We start from the raw sequence: 27,521 nt of genomic DNA, 5'->3' as shown, positions 1-27,521 counted from the left end.
AAGGAAACCCATTTCACCTCATTTGAAGAGGCTCAGGCAAAAGCAGAACCTCTTCAACTGAGAAACTTCAGAATTTCCTGAAGGGGCTTCCTAAAACCTCGTTCCAGAACTGTTACCAGCAATAACAGCACCGAATGCAGAAGTGTGGGGATGATGAAGGGTTTACTTTGAAGGTAATAATGTCATGGAGAACTGATTCTGTAAGTACAATGATTTATTGGACCAGGCTCGTTCTTTTGTGTGTCACACTTCGTATAGTCGCTCCGCAGAATTTGGTTACATTGGTTTGATTTATTTGATTATGGTAAAGCCACGAGGAATATCTACCTCAGGCGTAGAATATGTTCGTGGAGGATTTTCCAAGGGAAACTGCTACGTATCCACATAGCAATTTCTCTTAGAAAACCAAGAAAACTTCCATGCTGTCAACCTTTACGCCGGGATATGATCTCGAGTCAAACTACCAGTGTTCAGCTGTCTTATTTGTTCTGTTATTGGTGGGCTCATCTAATTCGGAAACTACCAAAATACATAGAGAGCCTGAGTAAAATATGTTCTTTCTACGAAACTCTCTTTTAAAAATGTTGTGAAAGACTTTCCTTGTATTCTAACAGTTTTGCTTTTTCTATTCACAGTTTATCTGGTGATCATGATCAGCGCCATGCCTGCAGTGGCCGTCCGCCGGGAGCGGAAGAAGCAACGAGCGGCGGCGGCAGCGGCGGCTGCCAATGCCAACGGCTCCAGGAGTCGACAAGGCAGCCTCTCGTCCCTCCCATCTCCCTCCACGAGATCCTCCAGCCTGTTGTCCTCGCCCATGTCCCAACCGGGGAACTACTACAACTACTTCAGCAGCCAACGGCCCCAGCAGCGACCATCTTCCTCGGCTTCATCCACGCCTTCGGCACCTGTGCCCACAGCACCCACGCCGACGACGCCAGCCGTGGCCACGGCACCCCCGTCTCGGAGGCCCAGCGCCAGCGTCTCCACCATCTCCAGCGCGGCCAGTAACTACGTCAGCGCCCTCCACAGGGTGCGCGAACGGCAGCTGGAGACGCAGCGCGAGCGGGCGCGGTTTCTTGTCTACACGGGATCCGTTCTCCTCGCCAGTGGCGCCACGCTAGTCATTATAGGGTTGGCGTCCCGAGCCACTGCCGCCCAAACCGTCGGTCTCCTTTTTCTGTGCCTGGGCTCGGCCTTTTGCCTAGCGCGCGTGTTCTGTTTGGTGCCCCGAGAAGAGTTGCCGCTGGTCAAACGAGCCAGGACTGTGTCCGGCCAGTCTATCTATGTGCCATCATCTTCAGCGCATCAGAGCGCTGCAACCACCCCGGGAACGGACGATTCTTCTACAACATCCTCCTATTATTTCTCCGCGGTGCCCTTACATCGCGTGCAACCGCAATCACAACAGCCGCAGCAGCAGCTCCCCCTGTCGCCGGAGACGCCGCCGAGTACTGCTGCCCCACCGCCGCTGCAACCACCCCCACCGGTGGTGCCTGGGGTGCACGGGGCGGTGGGCAGCCACAGGAGCAACCCTTCTAGCATCTTGACGCCGATGAGTCTTAACAGCATTCCCGAAATGCAAGTCTTGATCACCGACGATAGTCAACGATACTAAATACTTGATTCTCTCTAATGGTGGAAGCCCATAACAGAGAAAGAACAGACCCGCGCTCGGATGGTCAAGTTGCCCAACCCCAATTGGATGCCATCCTGCCCAACCCCAATCGAATGTCTAGTTGTCCCACTCAAATCATTCTTAAGTCGATCCACAACAAGATCTTCAATTAAAGATCAGCCTTCAAAATCCTTTCTCGGGTCGCATGCCATTTTTCCGGCCCCTGCATGTACACCACAGAATCCTTCGAAGCAAGGATTCTATTCAACCCGTTTTAGGAGCAATCTAAAGATCGTGTTCCTTGAGGTAGTGCGTACTTCACCAAGGCAACCTAATAATGCCAGTCAAACGCAGCGATGGCGAACCTTTTCACATTGGAATGTCAAAAATTCAAAAATGTCTAATTTTTATCTGCTAACCTGAAAGAAAAAGTCACAATTGTTTTCTTATTTATATGTTAAAAAATACAGTTGCATCATCTATGATACTATGTATTATATCTGCATATAATGTAAATGTAAAACAAAATTCTTTTTAACACTGGAACGTGCAAATTGAACTGAAATCAATCTGTCGGGAAAAGTTATCGTGTTATCTTGAATATCATTATTTCGTGCCAGTACTCACGTATGCATCAGAGGTTCGCCATCACTGCTTTAATGAACCCTGCATACTTAAACCCAAAGTCTTCCATCGAAAGGCTTAAGATTCACTAAACGGTTTAGGATATATCAGAAGTGGCCAACTAATCGGCGTTATCAGGTCAACAAATCATTTAATATTTCAAGGTTAACACAAATTATTAGTATTGTCTTTATTCCATTAAATGCGTCAACCATTATTGGTAAGCAGTACCTCTGGAGCAGGAATACCAATGACTCACTTAAAATTACTACTAACATCATACTTACCGTTATTATTACGCCGTACTATTATTGATAGTTATTTAGTTTTCAGATTCTGTGTTATAAATCACCTATCAAAAAACTCTCGAATGAAAATTTCCTTTTAGACATTTCAGTTCTTCCAAATGTCACATTGTTTAAAACCTATTTTAAAAGGACATTTGTCACCTTTCCGATTTCTTTTAAGTTTATTCATAAATACAGTAAAATCTTCCTTTTGTCACTGATAATCTGCATAATTTAACTGATAAATTTGCTGCGGTAAAATTTAGATCACAAGCAAGTTACAAACCTATTAATTAAAAATAGTCCTACAACCAACTTTGAAATATCATGTTTATTAAAACCCACATCAAGTTTATTAAAAAAAAATAAGTGTAGATTAATATGAATAGAAATATCCCATTACTCAATGCCATATAACTTGGAAAACAGGAGATTCTCCATAGCCTCATCCAAGGCAAATTTTAGACTTTCTAATGCATAAATTAATTTCTTTCTTATGTTGTAAATATGAGAAGAGACTATTTGAAAATTATTTAAAAAATATATATTACGTTAACCATCAGCGTTCTCTGCTATTTGAAAAGCTGTGACAGTTCTGATGTGCTTATTTAAAGCACATTTTAGGGAATACGCTTCCTTGTGTAAATTAACTTGATCCGCAAAAGGCAAATACTATATTACAGAAACATCTCTCCTATGCAAAACTGATATGCTTGATAAGAAATGCATGACTTAACATGAAAAAAAATATTTATCTCCAGTTCATCTAAAATTGGGCCTCATTAAATTATTTGTTAAAGCCACGGTTAAAACTGCGAAAGCAATTTCTTGACATAATTCGTGTTCATTTTTTGGCATCTTCAAATGGAATGGATGAGTGCGAGAAAAGGAATCTCCATGTTGTTATATTGAAGTTCAGAATTGTGACATCCATAATAATCCCCAAGAAAGAAATATTAAATTCACAACAATACAACCTTACATTTATGGCTTACATGCACAACTTTTCGAATGATCAATTTAATACAGTTCTATTTTACATAGAATTCACACATTCTATCCTGAAATAACATCGTCTTATTAACTCCGCAACGAATTCCTAAACGTTGGCTAAACTTATTTTTGTTGCCTGAATATGCATTTTAGAGTTGGCCGCTTCTGCGATAGGTAATGGGTAATAATTGATATATTTTTATGCCATTTTATCGCTGGTTAGCGTAAATTTAGGCTGACGCATATATTTTCACATTTAAAATTCACCTTGAAAAAGTAAATAAATAAAAATTTCCCTAAATTATCTTTTCAGTACGAACTCTTGTTTTCCATCCAGCCGTTTGACCGAAAGTAGAGAAATGATATCGGCTACTTATATGAGAATACAACTGAAATTTGCTGCTAATTCCCAACAGATATAGGTTACTTCACTAATAGAAGACCTCGAATTATCCTTCACTGCAGACATATCAGATAATCTAGGTAGACATAATATCGAAAGTGTGTAACTTAAGAAATGTGCAATTAAACTAAATCGTTAGCAGTTCCATCTTGCGTGTTGGCTAGAAACATTGCATTTTGCATGTTTGGCGTCCTTACAACGACTAGAAATGTTTTATACGCTAGTACGCAGAAAAAAGCTAAATGCTTGATACCTTTTCCTGCCAGTTCTCTCTCTCTGTATGTATATATATATTCTTAAAGCGTTTCTAAAAATCAGAAAAGCTTACTTTTTTTGAAATCCTGTTTCACGTAGTGATAATCTTGTAAGTATATTAATTCTGTAAACTGATCCTGTTCTAAAGAAGTCAGTGTCTGGTTGTCTTGAATTTCTTGCAGAAAAATTAAATACAAAAATCAAGTTTTAATTTTAAAAATCACTCGCGTGCGTCTGATTACAAACTCGAGAATCGGAGGACTGCATTTTTAAGAAAGTTTAAACGGATTTAGAATTGACGAATCAAAATTCGAATTCCAGGTAATACGATCTTTGAATGCACTGACTACAGCTGCATGGCACTTTTTTAAGGATGTCTGATGTCTTAAACTGAGACGATTATCTTATATTTGCTGAAAATTCTCCTACAGGATGTTGGAGATTGCATCTTCAAGCTGCAAATTATCACTGCTCGTCATCTGATTAAAAGTTTGATGACTATTTTATAATACCAAGATGGATCTCCAACTTAACTTTATAGAGAAAGCTGATGTCGAAAGATAACGCTTGGTACAAAGACACAGTGCGTATGTCTGTACATGTTTCAGCATAGTGAGTGTGTCTGTACATATTGCTACGTTTGCAGATGTAATGTCATCTTTGTTAAATATCAAGTCTGTAGTAAACGATAATTTTGGGGATTTCTGTAAGTAAAGATTTTATGTTTAGCTTTTGATATGTATAGCAAAAGTAAGGTATCGGTTATGTTTAGCAAGGTATAGGTGTCTATATTTCTTTCTTTCTAAAGATTCTCATATAAGTTTTGCCTTACTTGCCGTAAACGTTTTTGCCTCGACTGTTACTGAGAAATGTTTTTATAGTCCCGAAATATGTATTCTTTCACCAATTAATTCAGTTTTCTAATCTAATTACTCGAAACGTCCATATTTAACAACTTAGTGAAATGAAGTTGTAGAACGCGTCAACAGTAGAACTGTTCGCGTGAAAACATGCATGAATACGTGAAGTAGTTCATCATTATGGCACGTGAAAACATGCATGGACACGTGAGGTACCAGAATATTAGATCTTCCCACAGGGAAAAAAACGAGGATTAGGCAGTAGAGATAGAATTATAAGTATACTTGACAAGGTAAAACCGTGGAATGCCTTAAGGGAAAATGAAACCTGAAATTCCCTTTCCTTTGAAAATTTGTCCATCTTGTGTTAAATTATAGCATTTTTTCCATAGAACTTAAGAGTCGTTCTTTTAAGAAAAATTATTTGATATTTATAATAACTTTCTAATTCACGACATATTCATCGCTATATCTTACAAAAGTGAGCTCAAATACTTCTAATTTCGTTTGACTTGTATAAATACTATGCTTTGATTATTATTATATCAGCTGCTCCTCGTAAGCTTCACACGCTGCATTCTGAATAGTAAAACTGAATAGTAAAGAACTCAGAGGGCAACTGTAAGTTTTATGAATCAATCAGATACGCTTCCAGCGTCCAAATATGCGAAATAATAGCCCTGTTATTATTAACAGTTTACTTACCACCTTGCTTAATTCAATAATTTGTTTTATTGGAAGTCAGTTTGCTCTCTTGATGACAAAGATTTTCAGTTTCTATTTGAAATAAGGCTTAACCGTGTTTAATATTAATGCTAAATATTTCTTTTTATAAATAAGATAGTGAAATAAGAGTATTCGGTACTCATGAACAGGTATGTATCAAGCATTCAGGGTTCTATTATTAAAATTTGCCTCTAAAACGAATTTTTTTCTTTTAATAATCATCTAAAAGGTTTGGTAGGCCATTGGTAAGTAAACTGTTAATAGCTAACTAAAAATTAAAACTGGTGTTCATGTTTTTAAAGTTCTTCAAAATTATATTATTCAATTTATTACTTAAATGCAAAAATATTTGTTCATAATTAAAGATACATTATTCCTGTTAAAAGTCACAAACTAGTTATTTTAATTTATGCTATATGAGTGTAATTACAGTCAAACCCCGCTATAATGAACCTCAAGGGATCTAAAATCTGTTCGCTATACTCGATCCGAAAAAGAAAAGAAAATTATTTAAAAAAAACTGCCTGATGAATTACAAAAGAATTTAATAGCATTGTCACATCCACCAGAAGTGTATAATAACACTAATTCCTATTTTAAAAAATGTTCATATTAAAGGCTAATCATAAATGTTTTTAAGTATTGTTACAAGTTCTTATTTCATTAGTTTCAAAATTAATTAATAATTTTATACGATGCGTTACTTAGCATTAAATTTATATTTCAGATGTTTTCCCCTAAATACATAGATGTCTCGGCAAGTTTATAACTAGGAATAATCATTTTCATGCATTTTTTTTCTTAATATGATGTCTTTAGACCTCTGTGTCCTAGTTTTCCACGAAATGGATGCAAAACTGCTTCGATTATCTTTTGTTTACAACATAAAAAAAAGTGAGATGACGGTAGAGGAACAGCAACGAAAAGGTGTTTTTAGCTATCCCAAAGCTTAAACGTAGATGATTTCATGAATCAGTTATTCTTCAGTTAAAACTTTCCGAAATTCTGGGGGGAAATGTATGGAAAACAAGAAAATGTTTCAATCGAAAATTTCCATAAATTTCGTTATATCAGATTTTTATAGACTGGAAGATTCGCTTTAGCGATATTAAAAAGAAGTAATAAACTAATTAAAAAATATAAACAATAATTGCGTAGGAAATTGAGTGAGAGCACGAATTTCATTCGCTCTAAACCGTGTTCGTTATAGCGGTGTCTGACGTTTTTAAAATATTTTAAGCCAGAAGATTGGTGTATATGTACGTATATGAATTTTGAAAACGTATTTTCTCAAAATATTCTGCCTCTAATCCTCGTTTGCCATTCGGACATACCTTTATAGTTACGCTATGACAAGACAATCCGAGCGTGGGACTGGACAGTGTCACCAGGCGGCGCTCCAGATCAAACAACTCGCGCAGAAGTTTGAACAATTCTCTTCCTTTAGCAATCAGGATAGGCGCTAGACAGTCAACTCTAAAAAGATCCTTAGAGTCGAGAGATAGAGTTCTTTCCATTCAGGTTTAGACTTCAATTCAACTATAGATTTTAGCGGTGGATATTTACGGCATCTAGCCTACTTTGCAATTAAGCCTAACCCATGAGCAGTTCATCTGTGCAGTGAAGAAAAATGTCCTAAACTCTTAAAAAATCGTACATTCGTTTCCCACTAAAGCATAGTACATATTCTACCAAACTCAAAAATTTTTTAGTCCAAATCTTATGCGATTCTGGAACCTAACAGCTATTAATATACTCTGCAGTTCTAAGCCACCTTGAAATATTATTCATCTCTTAGGCCAAGAAAACTGTCTTGAAACTTTTTGTGCTTACCCCTTACAGTTTAGCCATGCCTAAATGCTACCCAAATCTAAAGTTATGTCAGGTAAGTACTTTGCAAATTAAAGCTAATCCAAATTCTATCGTCCTCTGAAGTCAGAAAAATGCTGTCAGTTAAGATTCGATGCCTGCTTCTCAACTGATCCTAGTTCAAATGCTACTTAGTTCTCAAGTTAAAAAGAATAAATAGCTAATAACTGCTTTTCAGTTAAGCTTAGTCCAAATACTAAAGAGCTCTGAAATCCACATACTAAAGAGCTCTGAAAGCTCTTTAAACTTTTTAATGTCTACTCTTCAGCTAATCTTTGTCCAAATGCTACACAGCTCTAGAGATTTATGGGAAGTAACCTATTTTGCAACAACCTACTTTGCAAGTAAACCTAGCCCAATATTTCTTAGCTCTCAAGTCAAACAAAATGCTTTTAATTCATGAAATATTTTTTATATGCTCTGCTGTTATGAACGCAACATGAGGTTTTGACCATTTACTTTTAATTTTATTTAATTCAGTTTATTACTAGTTCAAATTCTATCCAATTCTCCGTTTTACAGCATGTGGGCTTCCTTTTAATTCCGTTTAACTTACATTTTACCTCAGATATTACTTGTATTCAGTGGTTCTCAACAATTGGGCAGTGAGAGTCACTGGGCATACTCATGAAACTAGTCAAAATGATTAAAATAATTTCATTTAATATTAATTTGGAAAAGAGACAACAGAAAGTGAATCTGACAGAATCATCTTCAGTGTTGCTGAGTCATACGTTAAGCTGGTATCGGACTCAAGCAAAAACTACCAAAAACCATGTCAGACGTAACACTCCTTCAAACGTTTCTGAACCGGTTAGATCAGTCGATAATTCCAGTTAGACACAAAGTTCCTTATCGCTGACACTACTGATATTTACACAGGTTGTTGGCTTACATTAAAAGATTTAAGATTTAAGGAGAAAAATCAAGCAGGTTTTTTAAATAAAACTAAAATTCCTGGATGAATTGAAGACAAGCACATATCCATTTCCTTTTCAACTTAACAGTTTGTCCCTTTTATGGTTTTTAGTTCCAAAAATATTACATTGTACAAGAAGATGGCATTTATGGACTGTTCCAGTAAATTCCACGTCCTTCTCTATAATTTCTACAATCTTCATATTTGCAATCTCAATTTTATTACTGCTACATTCTTTCACTGACTTGCCCCCTCTATTTTTGTGCAGAAACGTATTCATACTGAACTGAAATGAAAAATTAGAAAAAAATTTAAAGAGATTCATGTTCACAAAATTTTGGATCCTGTAGTAAAATACTGCGGATACAAATCTATCCTTCCAATTGGTTCGGTGGGCAAAGCTGCTTGTTGCATCTCTTCACAGTCTGACAGACAGGCTCTCTATAAAAGACAGGCTGAGAGCCTCTCTATGCCGCAGTCTCTCTATAAAAGATAACTTGCAAAGAACAAGGAAGAAATATTTGAGGGCCACTGATTCTAAATATTATTTATTTCTATACCAGACAATTCATATCTTAAGTTAGCAAACGTATGTTAGAAAATTGACTTGAGAGTTAAGCATACTGCCTTGTCCATTTGTAAACCATAGGACTATGTTCTTAGTTATTAAAGCATTTTAATGTCTTTTTTGCAGTTAAGCTTGGTCCAAAGGCTACCAAAGCCTAGTCCAAAGTTGTGAAGTTCAGAAAAGTGTTTTCAATTTTTAAAACTTTTTTATGAATACTTTTCAAGTTACGCCTAGTACAAACGCTACCTTGCTTTAAACCTAATTCACAGTTAAATTCAGTATAAAAGTTTTACAGCTCTGAAGTTTTACTGTCGCAAAATAATCTTCTTTGCAGAAAAACTTATAATAGATGCTATGCATGCTGTAGATGGCTAAATACTTTTATCCACTGGCCCAAATGCAACCAGCTCACCAAGAAAATTCTCTATTTAGGACTTTAAATCTTTTGTATTAAATCTCTTGTCACCTTTAAAGTTTTTGTTAACTTTTAAACCTTTTGTAAGCTCTCCGTTAGTAGTTCGAATACTACTGACTTCTACAGTCAGAAAGCCTATTTTAATTCCTTTATTTATACCTATTTTTCACTTCAGTCTTGCCTATATGATGCTTAATTCTATTACCTAATTTGCAGTTCGACTTCAGTTCAAATGATACCTAAATTTAGAATCGAAGAAAAGGCTCTTGATTCTTAAAATTTCTTGTACTGTTTTCTGCTATGTCTTGTCCCTATACCACTCAGATAAACAAAATCGCCGTCTATCTTTAAATTTCTTTTTGTTTATGCGCATACCACAAAATCCAGAAAAGTGTTCTTTGAACCTAATTTATTTCTATTATTTAATAAGACCTAATGAAAATCCTACCCAAATCTAAAATTAAAAAAACTATTCTAATTCTTAAAACATTTCATTCCTTTTTTGCATCAACAATTTTTTCTCAGAGTTTCCCCACAAAATATATCCAAGAATGCAACAAGTATTTAGTAAGGTTTCTCCACTCATATCATTTAACTAAACATTAGTGCATCTACTAATTAATTCAACCGCCATCTTATTGGGACCAATGTACCTTTTTCTGATTTTTTACCAAAGCTGTTTTATTGTTTACTCTGCTGCAGTTTTATATTTGCATCTTCTAATTCTCTGCCATTTATTGGAACACACAAGCTTTCTGTAGTTCCAACCCAAATATATTCAACTGATAAATCAAACATTATTTGTTCTATCTTTCCACGGCAGTTGCAACCATGAAACACGCATGCGCCTTGTGGGCCGACATTATCAAATTGGATAGACCATGCGAAGGTTTTTTTTTTTATTTTTATTTGTTTGATTCCCTACTTCACATAGCATGGATTTTAAGAAATGCTGAAAAAGAAGGGATAGTATGAATCATTTTTAACATTTAAAGAAATAATACAACTCTTAAAAAACAACAGAAATTTAAAGTTTTACTAAATCGGCAAATTAAATAGTAAATTTTTTGTCTGGCAGTTTCATTAACTGGGACCAAGAGTGTCTTCAAAATGTCACTGAAGGTCACCTTTCTCGTGGATGGGGACTAGTAAATAGAATATTTTAAAATAAGTAATACCTTTTCTGATAATTTTTTGACAGAATAAATCATTGCTGCCGTATTTAGAAATTTTAGCAACAGCATTTAATATATTTGCTATACTTTATGCCCAGAATGTTAACGAAATGTTTGCCGACTTTTGTTGAATCTAGACAAACATATTAGTTTATTTAATTTGTCTTGAATCTTAAGTGCAACTGACCCTTAATCAACTGACCCTTAATCAACTGACCCTGAATCTTAAGTGCAAGCAACAGAAAATTTACAACAAAACGTTATAAGAACGGAAATATGCATGGAATTTTTTAAGCTTCGTGAATAGTGTTGTCTAAATGCAGAAAAGCATAAATTTTTCAACAATATTTTTAGTCAAAATATAGGGTTGCCAACTTTTTTGTCAAAATAAGGGAGACTGATGCGATAAGACACCTAGTTATGAATAAATTAAGAAAAGTTCTGTTAACAAACTAGCTAATTACTTAATTATCAACCGCAAAATGACTACCCTATTTACTCAAAAATGAATTTTTTTTCCTTGCGTATATTATATTTTTCTTCTAAAATTTGGTACGCTTTTATAAATGGGTATTTTGATAAGTGAAATAGCAGAATGACAAGAAGGATTCATTATCACACTAACACAGAATAGTTACACAGTTTACATACTAAATAACCCATCGCTAATTATAACAGCTATGTCCCGTTGAACAATTTTAATTTAGGGCTACACATCTTATACTGATATAATTGAAAACAAATAGATATTAATACACCCGTAATTTTTCCTCAGTTTTCCTTTGGGCCACAGCCGTGCAGGGGTAACTTTTCCTCAATTTCCCTTTGGGGGCAGTTACTTTAAGGAAATTGCTAAGGAAGGATAATAAACTTAAATTTTCTTTCCGGAACTAGTGCAAGACAAAATCACTACTCACCTATATTCTGATTTCTGGAAATTTATCCGAAAATGTGAGAAGGGTAAGTAAGAAAGGGGGATTTTTAGCTTCTGAACTGAATGCTTTTGACTTTTTCGTCAATCAACAAAAGTTACAACAGCATTTTCACGAATGGTAATTTTAGTACTTCAGAAAATGATTTTGTGATGTCTAATCGCAAGAAACGGGATAAATCGCGATTAACGGTACAAACACAATCGAAGGTTCAATATTTGATCGGTTGCCGATTTCTCAATATGTGAAACTGAACTTATGATTGAATTTAAATTCTTAAACGTCTCTAACCCCATTTTACAGATCTGAATATTCCTACATCCTTCCTTTTGAAATGTTAGGCCCTCCAGCGGCCGAGCGGTAAAGTGGCTGACCACTGGTGGTTCGATTTGCGATCGAGCCCTCCTCGCGAACAGGCTGGCTGCATGGTTGGTTTTTCCCCTGTGTAACGTGGATACGATCCGGTTTGTCTTAGAAAGTCCTTCACGAAGGCATTCTCTCCCCGTAGGCAGATAATCCCGAGCTGCTTTGCTTTAATCCATTTTTTTGAAATGTTAAGCAGTTTAAGAAGAAAGTATTCATTAATTTCTTGCTCGATACCAGATGTCAAATCAGAGGATAGACTCAAAATATAGAGTCAAATAAAGTTTTATTCAAAATTATACACCAAACTAAAGGTTGTTGTTTTTTTTTTTGTAATTTTAGATATCGAATAACCTTTAGAATGGAAGAAACGACTACTTTAGTTTTATGGATACTTGCGTATTAATCGGTATTCGCAGCACATTACCAAAAACCTATAAGAACATTTTGGCGATGAAATATATTCTGGATATCAGCAGATCGATAAAGCAAGTCTTTTTCTTATTTTCGGCTCATATTGCTTCGCAAACTCATTCAAAATCGCGTGATACTGTCTCTGCCTTCCTGAGAACTCTGCTAGATATTACCGTTGTCAGATCTGTTAGCCATTTTCAGTTGCACATCGAAAGAACATTTACCGAAATCAGCTCTTCAGTAAATCTGACTGGTTGACTGACTGACGAGATAAAAGAAGGCCTTCCAAAATCATATTTTCTAAGTAACACAGAACTGCAGATGAAAAATTTCCCCCAGCTCCGTCAAATTTTCCTGATACGTACGCGCAACAGATGGCTGAGAGCAACTGTTTCATTTAGAAACCTCCCAGTCAAACTAATGCTAAAATAAGAGAAATGAGTTTTTCGGAACAGCTTTTTATAGCCTTGAGCGTCGCTATATATGATAAAGCCGAAAGAAGGCAAAAAAGATTTCCCTCGAATTAATTCGCAGTTTTGATCCTAACATTTTGTCAGTCGTTTTGTTAATACTATATTTTCGTCGCACATATTCCTTCATGTGAAATTTTCTTTCATTCGAATACTCACAATTTGTTGGTCAAAATAATATAACCTTGGAAATAATAGATTGTGTCTGATTTATTTATTATTTATTAAACGCGTGATGAAAAACGTAATGAAAATTAACACAAAACGACGAAATGTTGTCCTCTGAGGACTACCTGCGAGAAAAGAGATGCCAAAAAAAGGGCATAATGGACATATGCATATGCTCTAAGTGGACTAAAGTTAATCCTGAAGTAAACAAGTCATTCCCACCCTTCATTAGCCACTCCCAAAATAGAGAACATTGACAAGAAAAGGGAAAAAAAATCCGGTATAAATTCAAGGATAACGAAACGCTAGTCGGAATCAAAATTATAGACGCCATTTTTGGCGATGTATTGAAGAGTACCGGATAGTATAAAAGTACCATTTTACGATTAGTAAAGGAAGCTTTCCTCTTTTACAAAATCAAAACATTTGGCCCACTATCATTATTATTGTTAGTGGTGTTGATTTTATTATTTTGTGACATTTTTCTAATGAGACAACACCAAATTCTGGCATGTAAATACTTCAGTCTACTACGATACAGGGTATTTTGCAAACATTAACACTTTTACTTTTAATGTTTTCCTTAGGGCTATCAAAATGGAGATTTTTGGTCTCTTGACAGTATCAGTAGTCGGTATTTGTAATTCCTTTCTACCGACTAGTTGACAAGTATAGAATTTTTTTGTCTTATTGCATCTTTCAATGTACAGAATTTATCATAGAGATCACCATTATTTACATAACTTACTAATGAGAATGCTGAGGATTAATAAAAGTCCTCGGAATGAATCTAAATGGGAAAAAATTACAGTTTAAAAGTAAATAAAATGAGGAAGAGTTGGCAACCTTATGTACAGACGAAAAAAACATAACGGAAATTCACTTTGGCTTTAAATTACGCGCAGTAATTTTGTGACACTTTGATGTGTTTCATAAAAAACAATATTAGTTAAAAAGTATCAAAATAATATTTTTGCTTGTTAGGAAGTTTTTGATTTATTTTATATTAAATTTTTTAAATCTAGTTTGAAATATATATTAGTTCTTTTTGCAAATATTGCATACTTAAAAAAAAGCTCTTCTGCATCTAAGAATAGTTTAAAGCGTAAGATAATTTAATGCAAATTAAATTAAATGTTAAAAAATATTAAATTAAATTAAATGTTAAAAAATATTAAATTAAATGTTCAAAAGTATTAAATTAAATTAAAAATATTAATTCAAAATTATTTAAATTTAGTTTAAAATAAAAATAAACGAATTTAATTTCGAAATAATTGGTAAAGTTATAAATTTAGCCTTATGCTATTAGCAAGCTGTTTCGTGAATAAATTTAATTTTGGAAAAAAAGTATTAATCTTTAAGAGTATTCCCCCCCCCCTTGATTCATTGGTCCTTTGAAAAAATTTTCAGGCGAGTTCTACTTTACATATTATTATTAATAGATCTAAGCAAAGAAACATTTCTGATGGTTTTTTATAGCATATACGTGAGACCGTCCATATTTATTTTTTTCAGCCCTTTTCAAGTCAACAGATTTTTAATTACATAATAAAAACGAAATTTTAGTTGCAGTTTCAGTCTACAAGTGAATAAATTCTCCCCCTCCCCCCGGAAATAAAAAATTTTCTTCATCCTCCCAGTAAAGAACCCCTGTGTTATGAGAAGACCTAATGTATAATATTGACAAAAAAAAAAAAAAAAAAAAATTACAAAGTGTGTAAAGTGCTTCAAATTCGTTTACCGGATTAAATACGTTTCACTTAACCGCTATGTAATAATAATACAACCATTTACTGTCAGCATGAATATAACCAAACTAACAGCACACCAATGATTTTTTTTTTTTTTTTTTTTTTTGTTACAAATGCTGTGGAATTCCATGGATAAATTATAGTGTCCTCCCCAGTCCCCTTCAAAAAAAAGGCAGAAAGAAAGGCTTAATTTTGCATCATTCATTAAAATTTTTATTAAGAAATTACTAAATTAAGTAAGTTATTACTATTAAATGAATTACTAATAAAACTAATTATTATTATTACAGCTACCTGTAAAAATTAGGAATTTTTACAAAGTAACTGCCGTGTAATTCAAGCATTATTATTTCATCAAAGTCCTTTTTCACCAAAAAAATTTATTTAATTTTACAAGGCATAGATAAAAACATTATAATTTATCATAAGATAATAGTTTTCTTTGGGAAAATTTTTTGTTGCAATTTCAGCTTCCTTTACACTTAATAAACAAAATTTGAAAAAGGATGTAAATTTTTCAAGAAAACTAAGTTTTTATAATTAACCCTTTCTCCTCAAAAGGTGAAGAAATTTCAAGTTATAATACGTTTATAAGGATAATAGATAAATGTTATACAACTTGCCTTTCTGGAAGCTTTCTACAGCCTTACAATCAAAATTATCTTTATTCTTACGCCTCCTCTGCCAGCCTATATCCATATGGACAGTTTCTTAAGCTTTTAATTAATACAGCTCTGTATTAATCGGTTTTCTTTTCTTTTTTTTCCGGCTTTAGTTATTGTTAAAATAGCTTCGCTAATCTTCTATAAAAAGTTCGCGGAACCTCTGAAATAATTTTATAGAATCTTGAGAATTCGTACACTTTTATCTGAGTATTACTGGATTGGGCTACAGAGGTTTCTGACATTAAAAAATGAATATGCAGCAAGGAGGTCCGATGAGTTTCAATTGCGAGCTCCTGGATCACTTGCATTTTTTCATTGCAATTCTGCTAATGTGCATTTCCATGCAACACGGTTTTCTGAGCTTTTCGTATATAAAGTCATCCTGTGTTAGTCACCATTTCTTTTGCTTCAGATATTCTCAATATTTTTTAAGTGTCTAATTTTTCCTTCCTTGAAGGCTCTGATTTAGAACCCCTGAAAAATTCTCTTGAAACTCTTGGGATTCGCAAAGTTTACTTTTAATATTACAGATGTTTCTTAAGCAAAACTTCACCTCCCAGTTAATCCACAGAAGAATTCTACAGAAGGACAGAATCCCATGTACTTGCTTTTACTTCTGCCGGTGTACATATGCATGGGCACAGTTTCCTGATCTTACGGTAGGTAAATTTCTGTAATTTTATGCACGCAAAAAAGTCTTCTAAACTTTTCAGACAAAGCCCGAATATAATATACAGTTTTTCCGCTTCAGCTCTTGTCTACATCTTTACTTAATTTTTAAACAGAATGTTAATTTTACTTAATTTTTAAACAGAATGTCTAAATTTTTAAACAGAAAAAAATTGCTGTATATATTTGCAGAATCCCAGTTAAATTTCTGCAGAGTTCAGGGGTTCCGAGGATCCCAGTTTAAGTATAACTGAACTAGACTATAGACGTTTAACTGGACCCTTAAAAAGTAATTCATTAGGTTCTGTTTCTGATCCTGTCGTCAATGTATAGTTTCTTAGGTTTTGGTACTAGATCGAATCCTTCCTTCCTCGTGACAATCGCCAATTGTTTCGCTTCCAGTCCTTGTGCGACCCTCGCAAAGTGGTGCGCGTCGCTCCCTGCAAACAAAGTTGGAGTTCATCGCAAAGAAAGTGGCTGGCGCCAGTCCTGATCCATTCTCATAGTAATAATGGACAATGTCGAACTCTAATAACAGCAGCAGCAGTGAGAGAAGAAAGAAAGAAAATTTCTGATGTAAATAATTATAACACTGGGACACGTCTCTGTTACATAATGAACATATATAAAAACTTTCTCTAGTTTTTTAGAGAGAAATTTTTTGATTCTGTAGCTAGGGTAGAAGTAGATCAATTATCAAAAAATTTGCTGACGTTATTCTGGAAAGCGAAAAGCAGAGGTCACCATCTCAGTCTTTAATATCGAAGAAAATGTCATTTTATGTTGCTTCTTGCATCAAAGTCGTTGCCACTGGTTAAAAAAATATTATTAAAGCAGTGCTTTGTGTATTTTTTACTTCATTAATACTGGTAATGAACAAAATAATATTGTGTTATTTTTATCTTGATTACAAATGCAATGTAATGTTTGTCGGGTTTCATTTCAATCCTAAATATGAAAGCTGTGCAGTATTGGTTTTTTATTTTAATGCTGTTTAATATAGCAAAACAATTGTCATATTTTCAATGTTCACCATGAAAAAAATTCAGTAATATTCGGTTTTACTAGTTAATTTGATTTTATATGTTTTTATTAATTAAATAATTTTAATACAATGTCTATTTAAATTCTATAATTTTTTATAAATAGCCCATAATTTTAAAGGCAGTTTTATTAATCGGTAAAAGCAGTTGCCAAAGAAGTGCAAATGCCTTGGGTTTTGATTTTAGCATTTGAATGTTAAAGCATTAATGAATTTGAATGTTAAAGCATTAATGTATTTGTTTTAGCATTAATGAATTTGAATGTTAAATGTAAATTTATTTATTTACTTTTTTATTTTAAAATTGAATATGATAACAAAGCATTTTTGTTGTTTTAATATTAGTTATAAAAGCAAAATTATTATCAATTTTATAATGTTTGCTACGAAAATAACTAAACATATATATATATTTTTTATTTTGTCTTCGATTACACAAATAATGTTTATTAGTTTTTATTTTTGCGTATGTGTATAATAACAATACGGCTATAATCGGTTGTAATCATTTTAATCATATTTTTGTGTGTTTGTGTTTATTTTATTTATTCATTTTCATAAATGTTATTTTATAATTCCATGAATTGTTTGAGATAAATATCATGTAATTTTTTTCCTTAAATCAAACCTGCTTGAAACATGGCCAAAATTCATTTTAAAAACTGAAGCTCTCATATGCATTTTACTTTAATATTAATTATAGAAGGAATGCAGTTTTCATATACTCTTACTTTCATGTCCGAGGAAAAAATTCATCTGTCATCTGTCTTAACCTTGATTGAGAAACTAATTTTTATTTTAATGCTATCTGTAAAAGCAGTTTACTTTATTTTAGCTAAATGATGACTCAGAAAATGTTTACTTCGATCAGATTAGATCTTCAAAAAATTTAACTGAAGCAACAGGTTTTCTGAATATTTTCGAAGGGTACATTTTTTCCATTTAATTTTATTCAAATTCTTAATTTTACATTCCATTTAAAATGTAATTATTATCGTTGATAATACTGATACTGATTTGATACTATTTTGATGCAACATTCTGGGTAATTATTTTAACTCTGATTTCATCTTTTTTTTCCTGTTGTTTATTTTTAAAATAACGTGTCTTTGATTCTGTGAGAATTTTGATATAAATATCATTTCAATTTTACTATCAAGAAGCATTTGTTGTTCTAGGTAAAAAGAATTATGAAGATATGAGACTGTATTCCGTTTTTACGTCAAAGCTAATCATTGGAAAGTTTCGTGCATTTTTTTACTATCATTTGATTTCAATATTATTATTCCATGAGACACCTAAAACATTTGATCTCTAATTTAATGCTACTTCAAGATGCCCCTAAAAAGTGGTCAAAATTTATGAAAACAATGCAGTTATAAAGAAATTTTATTTTAATGTAATGAAAACAATTTCAATGAATACATGATTCGTAGAGTAAGTTCTGTTATAATTTAATTTAAAACAGTTACCACCAGAGGCATTTTATAGAGCTTTCCGTTCAAAAAAAGTATGTTAATTTAAATTCGAATGAAGAATGTGATATGCCTACCATAAATATAATAGGGAATCGTATTAAATTAAAATCTTCATTGATGGATTAGAAATCGTTTTCTTGACGCTTTGGTATTTGAAATGTATAAATAAATTGTAAGAAAAATCTAAAGAATAAGAAATACAACATTGAATTATAGTACTGAACAGCATAGAAATCTGACATGTTTTACATGATTGTTGCCACAAATGACCCTAATGGCATGTACTAACTTGTCATATTTGTTAATACTTGATGATGTCCACAGGTACATTTTTATCACACTATTCCTCACAGGCGACCTTCGGCCTCATAGGCATATATCTATTAACATCGTGAATGTAATCGGAGAGAAACTTCTAGTTTGTCTAATTTTACTTTAATATGTGTTACTATTAATTACTGATTACTCTATTTGACTTTGTTTAACCTTCATGGGTGGTATGTACTAGGACAATCAAGCTCATCCGAGGAAAGAGAGAAAAGAGGTTCTTATTTGACTGAAACCCACATATGACCGTATCATGACCTCGATTTGAATCTACTAACATTGTGAAAGTCATTATTGGCAACAAAAGGGGATACATTTATTTGACTGTTGAGGGCTTTAATTTTCATTGGACTGTTTGTTATTATTCATTGTTTTCACATTCTGTACTCGAATATGAATAGAAACTATTTATATAGCAAAATCTAAGAGGTGAACGGAAAGCTCCGTTTTGGTCGTGCAGTAACTACCATTGTAAAGTATTGAAAACTAAAACAAAACTAAATAGTTACGTATAATTTATGTTTCTGCAGCTGTTTAGCGGGCAAAATTGTTAGCCTTCTTTCTTTCTCTGTTTGCAATAGAACTTTAAATTTATCCAGAAGCTCAATCGCTGGAAGTAATCCATCGCAAGTGAAAGTTTTAAATCACTACGCATATTTTGTAAGATAGATAACGACGGTAGATGAGTAAGCAATAAATATCTGCATTACACGCATTTGAAAACACATCATCTTCATACGTCATAGCATTTTTTTCCCCGTGGCTCAAATTCTGAAAGATTGCTGGACATATTTACGAAAGAAATCTCCTCCTAATCGTTAGGGAAAGAATATAGTTTTTAATATTACGCTGTTATAAATTTGAATTAATTGTTGGAATACTTCTTTTCTCGTGATTTTTATACTTTCTGAGTTTAATGAGGCACATTTGTCGCATATTGTGATTAGAGGAAGCTTTCAAATATAGGGTGAACCAGAAGTTCAGCATCATACGAAATTTTGTTGAGACTTTTCAAAATGACCCCACTTTTCATAAACCCATCCAGTATCATCAGACAATGGAGCCAGAAGCAGTACACCCTGCCTCTATGATGTCGGATCTAGTATAAGCTACTATTGGTCCAATACACATCCAGTCGACGCTGCGACGCAAAGCCGCAATCGAGGAATGACGGTGAAACGATTACAAGAGATCTCTCCTTCTTCAAACTGAAAACTAGTAATCTTTTTGGATGAAACAAAGACATTAAAATGAGTCCACGGAAGTTCAGAGGTATCAGGGCTGTTGCTAATCAACATTCCATAGTTTACTCATTCAATATCCTGGAAACTTGGGAATCAAGACAACTTCCACAACAATGGTGTAATTCTGTGGTGCGCTGTAATGTTGGAATCTGAACAACTTATTACCCCAGCAAAGTAGGTTACAGAATCCAGCATATTCGGGTAATATTAACTACACCTGTGTCACTGAGAGAAGTTATTCTTAAATATGGTGTGTCATGTATAATGCCATGCATGATGAAAATGTTAAAGTGTATATTTTTCTCAGCGACTCATCCAATGGAAAAGTGACTATCAAAGTAGTCTCACATAGCAATGCCACAACTCTCCTATGAACTGGCATGTCGAGAACTCATCTTGTGAGTTCGACAAGCTGAGAAGTATTACCGAATCCAAAATATTTAGTTAACCTTCATCTGTGAATGTGCCTCTGGATGATCAAGGTACTTGTCTGCTGTCTTAAAAACTGACGTCCACCTAAGAACTAAGAAGTTTAAACATATAGGATTTCATCGACAATATATCCAATGTTCTCAAAGCTGCCATCATCATTCAAATTTCTGAAATCTGTTCTGGAACTAGAAGCATGTGATGCTTCCCCCAATATTTATCCAGTGTTATGGAAGCTGCTGTGGAAGCTGAAATCATCAAAGGATAAATGCTTCCTTGACGATTGATTAATTATTTTGAAGCTATAAAGATCAAACAAAGAAAATTATGCTGCTTAGACGGTTCATTCAGTATCCCGAAAATCAGCATTCTTATCCAGTATGATGCAAACTAAAAGCATCAGAATATTTGCTAATTCCTCAGAGGTCTATCCTGGAGGTCCTTGACTTTATACAATTCCCTTGAACTTAGAAGCGCCAAGATATATAATTTTAAACTTATTCGATGCACTGCACTTGCATTTTTAAGAAGCTGCTACGAGAAACACATCGGATTCCAGAGTTCTGGAAATTAGAAGCGCAAAGAAATGTGATGCTGGACTAATGGTACATCCGCGTAAGCATTTCCCAAAGGCAGCTAATGTGTAATTAACCCGGTTGCCAAACATTGGAAAGAGAAGTGTCGGAGAAAAATCACCTGCTTCAAACTTTCGGAATTTGAGCAGAATTTGTGAGAAATCTATTTTAACTGCAAGCGATTCTCGAAAGTTGAACTTAGCAGCATTCGGTTTTAACCTGAGAAATTAATAAACACTAGACATTTTTTCCATTTTTTTTTCAAATCTTGTTTACGATTTTCATTTCAAAATCATTCGAAGGCATGAATTCAAAAAATACTCTTCAGCTGTTGTTGAAGTTGAAATGGTTTTCAAACAGGTCCTCTAAGCAATAAAATGTGAGTTTACTTCGATAAAATGACTATTACCTGCGGAAACGCAGCTAAAACGCTATATTTGTGACAAAAATTATCTACTCTTTTGTGAACTCAGTGTTGTTGAAAATTGTTCCGATATTGAAACAGAGTGCAATGGTTGCATTACCGCACTCCTACATCTTTAAAGACCCAAAATGGACACGTTTGTATGATGTACAGTGTTGAGAAACTGTTATTAGTATGTTAGTTGTTATGTTTGCAAATATTTATTTATTTGTAGATGCTCTTGCCTAAAAGTAAATCTATTCAGTTGTTAAGATTATTGTATGACTGTGTATGTACATTGCTATTTCTAGAAAATCTTTAGTTTCGTAGTTGCAATTAAATGACTAATTTTTCAAAGTTATATATATGTTGGAGCATATGCAGCTCTTGTTGTTGCTTCTGTATGCTGATACTGAATTCAAATGTCTGTTAAGTTTCTGACAGTATAATATGCGTTTTATGTTTGAAATGTTTCCAAGAAATGTGTTGTGAAAAATGCAAAATACTGGTGACATATACGTTAAAATGGGAAGTAACCATAAGCTAATTATTAAGAATCTTGTCCACTGTTTTCTTACACAACCATTTCCTTTTTGGTCCACAGATTAGGTTATTCTAATTAAGTTAAGCTATATGGCGTCGCACTAGTTTTGACTAAAGGCAATTACGAAGGATCGAATCTGCGGTTTTTCTGCCATAAACCTATCTAGAATATTTCCGGTTGGAGTGGATCTTCCAAACGGCTCCGCAAAAGGCTTGATTAAATCTTACTTGTCATACCAAAGCCACCAACTAAGAATATAAGAAATAAGTGTCTCTTTCCTCTTCTCTCGGCAAAGCTTTGTGTATACCCCTGTTAGACCTCGAAGCAATCATTAACTTTCTGATTAACTTTCCACCTTTAGATACGCATATTCGATTAGTCTTCCAAGGATAGCTAATAGAAACGCCACGACAGCATAGTTTTAAAGATTGGGATTTCGATCAAAAAGGTAACTAAACCTAGTGGATGGCTGCCCCGTTATATGTGGGAAAGAAAAAAAAAAGGAATATAAAGCCTTGCCTACATCTAGGACCCCGTTAATGCGGTTTTAATTTTAAGGAGGAAAAGCGTCTTTTGTAGATTTTTGAAGACCCTTGAAATTTGAACAGCAATATGTCAGAAACGTAAGCAGAAAAGCATTTTTTTTTTTAAATTTCACATAAACGATCTGAAAGCTACCGATATTTTACTACAAGAAATCAGATGCAAGTTAAAGCTGCATTTACGTTTTTTTAACATGATTTGAACATCAAAACTGTAGGAAATCCATTATGATGAACATTAATTGGGTCATATGCTTTCGTGGAGCCGTATCTAAGAGTAATAGCTTCATTAAATTGTTAGAAGCAGAACCGAAGCACACTAAAACAGCATTCCGCGGCTTTAGGCAGTCGATCATTGACGGCCATGGATTTTAATGAGATTCTTACACTAGTAGATAACTGATGATCACGAACTATGGACCATTGATGACCATTGGCAGCTATTAATGACCACGGATTTGAAATAACATTCTTACATTGTTAAACAATTGATGATAATTGACGGTTATTGATGACCATGGATTTGCAAGGAGATTGTAAAATTGTTGGAGATTGTTAAGATTTTTCAATGAAATTCTTACACTATTTACTCGTCATATTTAGTTAGGATTTTCAATGAGATTCTTACACTGTTTACTTGTCTTATATATTAATGTGTTTCTTAAAGCAAAAGTATAATTGTGTGTTGTATATCACGTTACAAAAATACTGAAATACGGGGGTGGGGGCAGCAAATAAGTGAGTATTTTTATGGATGAGCCGATGTATCCTGTTTTAATAAAATAAAAAAAAATCTACGAAGAATTATTTTAATTTCCTATTAATGTTATCTATTAATAATTAATTGACACTCAGCGTTTGTTGGCTGTGAAATCAAAACAATGGACGAGATTCTCTATTTTAGCACTCTTCACATTATTTTTATAAACTTATGCTTCAGATTACTGTGGTATGTAGTAGTGCATAAGGAAAATAGCATTAAGTTGGAAACAGCAGTTTTGCGTAACAATGTTATTAATAACTATTAATGTCAATAAAAGTTATTTCATTAATTTCAATTATTTACAAATATAGTGGAACCAGTACGCTGATAAAATGTTTAAAGAAAATGTTCTTCGTCAACTTAATTATTTTTGTTAGAATTCATATACTTCAATGCTAAGGAAATCGCTTTATTTTTAGAACCGATATGTAAAATAATAATAAATAATAATATATGCAATTTTACCAAAATCCTTAAAACTTCCTCTCATAAAATTAATGGTTTCTGTAAAGTCTAATTAATAAGCTATCAATAAAAATATTTCAGAAACAAGACTTTCATATAATGAATTAATAAGAAAAGAAAAGGAATAATAATAATAATAACTTTTATTTGTTAACTGTTGAAATTCGTTATTCTGTGAAATTTGATATTTTGTTTTCTTTATAAATTCAAACTAAAGAAATGATATCACGCAACTGCCGAATTACCATTTTATAACTCTAAAATATTACTGAAAATTAGAACTTATTAATAACTCTCCGGCTGCTTTCGTCATATTCAGTGAACTAATCATGTCTGTAATTAATAATTACTTATTTCTGCGTGTATCTGATTTTTAAATTTTGTGTTAAAAAATATAAATGTTAGATCAGAGAAACAGAAATAAATCAGTTCTTCATGGCTCATGAGTGCAGGCCACCCGTTGTTTCGTTCGACAGATGGTTCGCTACACTGCTTGTTTTTATTTTGTTTCCTTAGGTAATGTATTTTTGGTAAAACTGTGCAAAATATACTTCTTCTTGAAAGAGACTAACTCTTTCGAATCGAGTGAAACTTTAAATTAAATTCAGTCTGAGGTGGAATTTTTATTAATTTTAAAATTCCAAGCAAAGTTCAGAAATATCATTTTCGTACGATGTTGTTTCCCTTGTGCATTATTTATTATATTGTCTTTACTTAATCATCATTGCAATTACAAGAGAAGCAAACCGATTTTACATCATTCCTCTCCAAGTACTGTGAGAGGTTGAAAATTATCATTTTATAATGAAGTTTTTTACCAACTGGTTATAACAAATCCTATACAAATAAAAAAAATATGTTCCCTTTAGCAAAATAAATCACAGTATTTAGTGTAAATAATTGTTCTAATTTTGTGTAGAATACTGTTGTGTTGTTTCTGTATGTTGATTGTGTGTCTTAAAAGAGTGCAGAAATGAGTATATTTGCGGTTAACAGAACAGAATTCTAAAGAGAGAGAGAAGAAAATGTTTCGTATTTCCCCTTATTTATTACATTTAGACAAATAAAAATGTGAGAACTTCGAGAATTTTTAAGAAGTCATAGATTTACAGTCATGAACTTACGAAGTTTATGTTCATAAAAATTATTTCAATTTAAAATTACTTACTTTTTTAAATTGAATGCATACTGAAATTTCAAAATTTTTGAATAGTCTCGATATACTACTGAAACACAATACTGAAATACATAATCAGGGACTTTTCATCCATTGTACTAAGAGTATAAATATTAATAATATTATTAAGAACTTAAGAGGTACATGTACTGTTTTCAAGTCGTTTATTTGCGATAAGCAACGCAATTTTCCCGTTCAAGTTTCAATTAAAAAATTATATGCAGAGAGGTATAATAGCTCTTGGAATCTGTGTTTTGCGATTTGGGATAAAAATAATGCAGTAACGAATGTTGCTACAGATATTTCTGACGTCCAAAACATTCCTTTGTTTACTAAAATATTAGTAGAATAAAAATTAAATCACTAAACGCCAACTAATACCTACCGTTAACTAAATTATCCTTTTCGCATAAAAAAAAGAAAGAAAAAGATTGAAAGAAAATAAAAAAAAAAGCGAAAAGAAATTTTAAATATAATTAACATAGCATAAACATTCAAGTATTAATACCGAAGTCTGAATGTAAATAAAATTCTCAATAAATATGTAATTTTTCAAATAAATGTAAATTAACAGGCTCACTGCGGCATTGCGTAAAGCTATATAACGGGCTCTAGGCATCGTTTAGTTTCCATTATTTTGTTAGCTTATATAAATCATAATTTCACTTAACTGAGATAAACTATCCTCATAAAGCGCCTGGCCATTTAAAAAAAAAATAAAAAATAATAAACCATCTTCGACTGCAAGATGAATTCGTATTCCATTTATTGTTTTATAATTCATTTGCTTTAGAATTCAATAAAACAAAGTAAGTACAATAAGCACAAAAGCAATTATAACATTTAATTATACTTAACTTAAGTTACAAAATCTATTAATGTTCATCAAACTTAATAAATGATTTTTGCGGCCTAAGAATACAATAGTAGTTGAATTATTTATGAAGCAAGTGCTAAAGAATGAGAACCCAGCTCCAATGCTTTCTAATGTAACTGCAGGTGAAAATTAATAATAGCATAGAGATCAGGCAGTTATAATCCTAGTTGCTAACTTAGATTCTAGCTCATTATTTAAACTCGCAAAATTTTTATTCCTGAGCTGACAGAAAGCAAAAGTGCAGCAAAGATTTAACATAGGAAATAACATGTTAACATGAATGTTATAATAACATGTTAAATAAATGTTAAAATAACATGTTATAATAACATGAATCATAAGACATAACATGTTAACATAGGAAATAAATGCTAGTCAAAATACAGTCTATAAGTGTTTAACCTGTGACTATTTTAAGTGTTAATCATTGGATCTGTATAGACGGTCAGGCTACGTATTATTCCTGTTTCAGTCTTTCAGTGAAGTAACACCGAATACTGAAGAAGGTTTAAAGCAAACCTACATCCTACATGTTAGTTCTTTAGTCCAAAAAATTTGCACAGCTGGTATAATAACAGAAGGCTCTGTTGTTTCTCTGTTTTAGAGAGTAACAGAGCACGAGAATTAAAGGAAAATAATTCACAGAGCCCGTTTATAATTTCTGATCCAGGCCATCTACTGACGCAAGCAGACATGGCTAGCAAAGCTAAAGCCGATTCAAATAAGCTTAGAAGCTAGTAGAACATACTATTGAGACGATAAGCAGTCGCTGTCAAAGGCTGATTCCTAAATTCAAGAACACTGCGGAAAAAAAGAAAAAGGGACAGTTCTATATCTCTCGTTCTACTGAGCCGATAAGCGAAATTCAACTTGTCTTTTTCATGTCTCGAAAGCGGTACTTAGGATATATATTAGATTTATATATAAAAATGCAATTTGAATTTCGTCAATCTTTCGTCAATCGGTCAAGTAGAACGGGAAATATAGTTTTTTTTTTTTTTTTTTTTTTTTTTTTTTTTTTTTTGGGGGGGTAGTGTACATTAACAAATTTGTATCCTGGTGAGAGCCAAAGGAAATAGGAGTGATAGCACATGCAAAATAATAAGCTAACTGGTTAATAAACGTAAAAACCTATAAGCTTACATACACATGTTTAATATAAAATCTCGTCGTGCATGATTTTATTACTTAATACTCATTGTATGATACACATGAATATTTTATGTTTTTATTATTTTAAATGATCGAAGTTTTCAGCTTGCGGTACAAAACTGAACTTTTGATTTTATGTGATTGTACACTTTTCATAGAATCTACAATCAAGTTAATGCATCAACCTATCTTACAGTTTCCAACGTTTAAAGCAGTTTCTTTCTCTTGCTTAGTCTAATTTTCATTGTCCTTCAAATATTTCCATATTTCATAAGCACACCTACCAACCTTTCTGGCTGTATGATGACGCAACTTCAAAAAGCTCCACTGATAAATTTGACTTAAAAATCACTTTATAA

General features: G+C 33.1%; 1 protein-coding gene across 1 annotated transcript in view; it reads left to right on the top strand.

Annotated features, from left to right (window-relative positions):
* LOC118184016 (uncharacterized) overlaps nt 1-14,154 on the top strand; it is a 97,045-nt gene extending 82,891 nt beyond the window's left edge. The window contains exon 2 of the mRNA XM_035353648.2: nt 636-14,154. Coding sequence (XP_035209539.1) covers nt 650-1,615 — 966 coding nt within the window. The 5' untranslated portion in view covers nt 636-649 and the 3' untranslated portion in view covers nt 1,616-14,154. The remainder of the gene's footprint in view (nt 1-635) is intronic.
* The last annotated feature ends 13,367 nt before the right edge of the window (nt 14,155-27,521 follow it).

This window comes from Stegodyphus dumicola, chromosome 1, assembly GCF_044657685.1.
Source record: "Stegodyphus dumicola isolate Sdum_Otavi_A_Nest chromosome 1, ASM4465768v1".
NCBI classification, from domain to species: Eukaryota; Metazoa; Arthropoda; class Arachnida; order Araneae; family Eresidae; genus Stegodyphus; species Stegodyphus dumicola.
This window is presented reverse-complemented; position numbering and strand designations above follow the sequence as displayed.